Below are 3,615 nucleotides of genomic sequence, written 5' to 3'. Positions count from 1 at the left end.
AAGAATATTACTGTTTATGCCATGATTAATATATAAATAAAGCCTTATGTCTTCAGTTGTTGTGTTAATAATAACCAGAACTCGGCGGGGGATATAAATTCAACGAATTTGCTTGTTAATATATAGTATTATAGTATATTCCAAGTTGAGTATTAAGAAGAGTTGTGGAAGATGTAATCAACTACCGATATAATAACAACTCAAACGTGATTTTTTATTATATTCACGTATTTGTTAATAAGTATAACTTTGTTAAAAATATGCGGCTAGATATATTTCTTATTTCAATGAAAAATGTAATATATATTCATACACATTTATTTAATTTCTATAACAAATTCATCAGTTTAATTAATAAATTCATTATAACTGTAGAGACTATTGCGGCTTTTATCAATTGCCAATAGACCGATACATCGTGTCTAACTAATCTGGCGACAGCTCTAACTTCTGCTTTAACGGAATACACTAATGCGAATTATGCGGCGTACAAGTCTCAGTACTGCAGGTAGGAAATCCAACATTTTTCTTAAAGGTCCATTATGCTTTCATTTTTTTCTCTCTCAAAAACTTATCAGTTTTGTTATCTTGTTAAAGCTTCCAAAAATTGTCATTGCCATACAGATAAATTATCTTTGATCCTTACGACACATAACTGCACATTCAGCGCTACTTTCTTCCGCTGTTAAATATCTTACATGCTCTAAATCCATTATTTTAAAACATTATTTAACGCATGCTTGACATTGTTAAGAAATTTAATACATATGGATTTCTGAGGCATAACGTGCCTTTAAAGGAATTCTTGTTACATTTTGTACATTAGATTAAACATACAATTGCAATATAAAGCCTATAAATTGGTCGCATCACGAATAATTACTGATTAAAGTATGTCATATGGCAACAAAGCATACATAAAATAAACAATTTTGAGTATGTGTCAATATGCCATATTGAAATAAAGTCTTTGAGAATTAACACATTACGAATTCTTCAATTTGACCAAGGAGATTTTTTTCTGTTTCCTTAGTCAGTACTTTATTACATACCTGTACATTTCTTGCTGTATTTAAATTGTGTATCACCCGGTATAAAGAAAATCCGGATTGTATGCGATTGTTATCTGGAATGATATATTGCTGACATTATAATTTAGCAATATGTATTTGTCTCTGACGAATCTCACTAGAACAAATTAATAAAATGTCCAGATATAAAAAATTAAATCATAAAAGATATATCTATGTAAATAGTGATATTCATCATACATATTCTTGCATATCAGACTGGCGTTTCCGTTAGTTTTACCCATGCCGGAAATTTCATCTGGCATGGGGGGTTCCAGATGAGTCGCGTGCTGTACAATTGCACGATAAAGATGACGTCATTTTACCGTTATGAATGATTTTGTAATTCATATGCTGTTGAATGAAAGTAGTTACGGTAGTAATGATATAAATTTTCATAGAAAATAAAGATAAATAATTAAAAATATAATGGAATATGGTAGAATATGCAAGAAAAAATATCTGACATATGTTTGCGAATCGGATCGGAATATCCGTCCCTCGGTCACCCGCCCATGGGCGGTAACTCGGCAAGCCTCGTTACCGCCCAATGGGCGGATCACCTCGGGACGGATATTCCGATCCGAACCGCAAAATATGACAGATATTATTATGATAACTCAAAATTGGAAACAATTGAAATATCTCTTTGATTTTAATTATCAGGCTAACCATTCTATTTCAGTGCAGTGACAACTGCAATTAGCTGCATTGGGTTCACAGTTACATCCAGCTGCACTGCCGCATTGGCAGATCTTGCCGATAATTTTTACAAGGCATCTTACAGCCTGACAGCTTGTGGAATACAATCGCATGCGTATCTTTCCTTGTATGGCGATGACGTCGCATGCAGTGGGCGTAACCTATACCAGAATGCTGCGTTATGGCTTGCACTTTTGTGCATCTTTGTAGGAAAAATGCTGTTACTGTAGATATCTACATGTAATTTGAAAAGTAAGCTGTGAAGTTATGTATTATGCACCTAATATGCATGTTCACTTAGTCCTTAACTAAATAACTAAATATGACAAACTTCGCAATTAACAAGGGTTTTAATTATGACTTATTCTTTGATGTAAGAAATCAGACTTAAAATGCTATGTTTTATATTTTTTCTTTTCATATTTTAGGCAATTGTTGCAGTTGTTTTATGTCATTTTTTTGTTATCAATAATTGGTCAATGACTATAATAGTCCAGCTTTTTTTGTTAAATACAAAGCAAATATAGTGCAAAAGAAGAAGATAATGTCATTTTAATAATTTATTTCATGCCAAACAAATGATTTGAAATTTCTTGAAATTTAAGGCGATAAAAACATTGTAATAGCTTTTGTTTGTATAAAAGATATACTTTTTTCTATATGAAAGACTTTTTGTGACAATCGTTTGACGAAACTTTATTAACCACACTGGTGTATATTGTTACTGAAGTTAACAAGCTTTGAATATACTTATTGGATGTAACAATGTGTTTGTTTGTCTTAGCTATTTTATTCAGTGATTAGAAAGGCGAAAAGTCCGGGCATCTTATTGACATCCTGTATCAAAGTTCTGATTATGAGAAATCCTTTGTGGTCCCATTGGATGGAATAATAATTTACACAGTTTTAACAGTCATGTAAAGGTACAGAGTTGGGCACCACATTAGAATTATTTCTTTTTGAAGTACATTATACATGCGTCTACACAAAACACCAGTGACATTGACAGCACTGTACAATTATGAACAGAAATTGGCACACAGGAAGTAACTTAGACACAATCGCCACCCCACATACTTATCTTTAACCATCGGGTAAAATAGGCTTCAAAATGTTTAAGAATGAAAGTGGATCTACCAAAAGATTAAAACTACCAGCAAGAGAAGCATAAACACAATAATGATGTCTTGCTGAACCATCTTCGAAGATATGAAAAATTAGATAAGTAACATCTTGAATTGAATGTACTTGGATATCTTTTACGAGCAACAAAATGGTGTTATCAAATAGAAGTTACAATAACTTAAAAAAAAGACAAAGAGCTATTCAAGAAAGGGATTCGGAGTGTGTCGCGGATTTGTGACTTGTGTGATTTGCGAATATAGTTTTTAATCAAATTGTCATCGATAATATGTGCCCATCTGAAATGTTACAGTTGCATTCCAATTACTCCATAAAACAATGTAATCAGTGACATATTATATATTTGTTATAATGTTCTATATATATAGTGCAATTCTTTTTAATAAATAAATATATCACCGTCTGTGCTTAAAATTCTCATACGACTTTAAACGTTTTCTGTTTTAATGAGAGCAGCAATAAAACAAACTTGGTCAAAGCACAGGCACCAGACACAATTATTTTACCCATATACGCTCATAATACTATATATAAAGAATAAAGGCCCCCAACGAGAGAAAACTATCATGCAAAACAAACAAAAACTGTTCTGTAAAAATACACCAGATCACTATTTTGTCTTTGTGGTCGACTCAAGGGATGATTATTCCTATCATAAACACTTTTTACTTCATCGAAATCCCTCAAAATGCTCCAAAAT

At 32.1% G+C, this 3,615-nt stretch overlaps 1 protein-coding gene across 1 annotated transcript; it reads left to right on the top strand.

Moving 5' to 3' along the window:
* Positions 1-457: 457 nt before the first annotated feature.
* Positions 458-3,031, top strand: LOC132753222 (uncharacterized; the record flags this gene model as incomplete). Its single annotated transcript, XM_060743668.1, is given in 2 exon segments — positions 458-508; positions 1,756-3,031. Coding segments are annotated over 2 exon segments (298 nt in total), but the record flags the coding sequence as incomplete, so codon positions are not given.
* Positions 3,032-3,615: the final 584 nt, after the last annotated feature.

Source organism: Ruditapes philippinarum, unplaced genomic scaffold (genome assembly GCF_026571515.1).
Source record: "Ruditapes philippinarum isolate M1 unplaced genomic scaffold, ASM2657151v2 ctg1081_1_1_1_1, whole genome shotgun sequence".
Taxonomy (NCBI): domain Eukaryota; kingdom Metazoa; phylum Mollusca; class Bivalvia; order Venerida; family Veneridae; genus Ruditapes; species Ruditapes philippinarum.
Note: the sequence above shows the minus strand (reverse complement) of the source record. Positions and strands in the feature narration are given on the sequence as shown.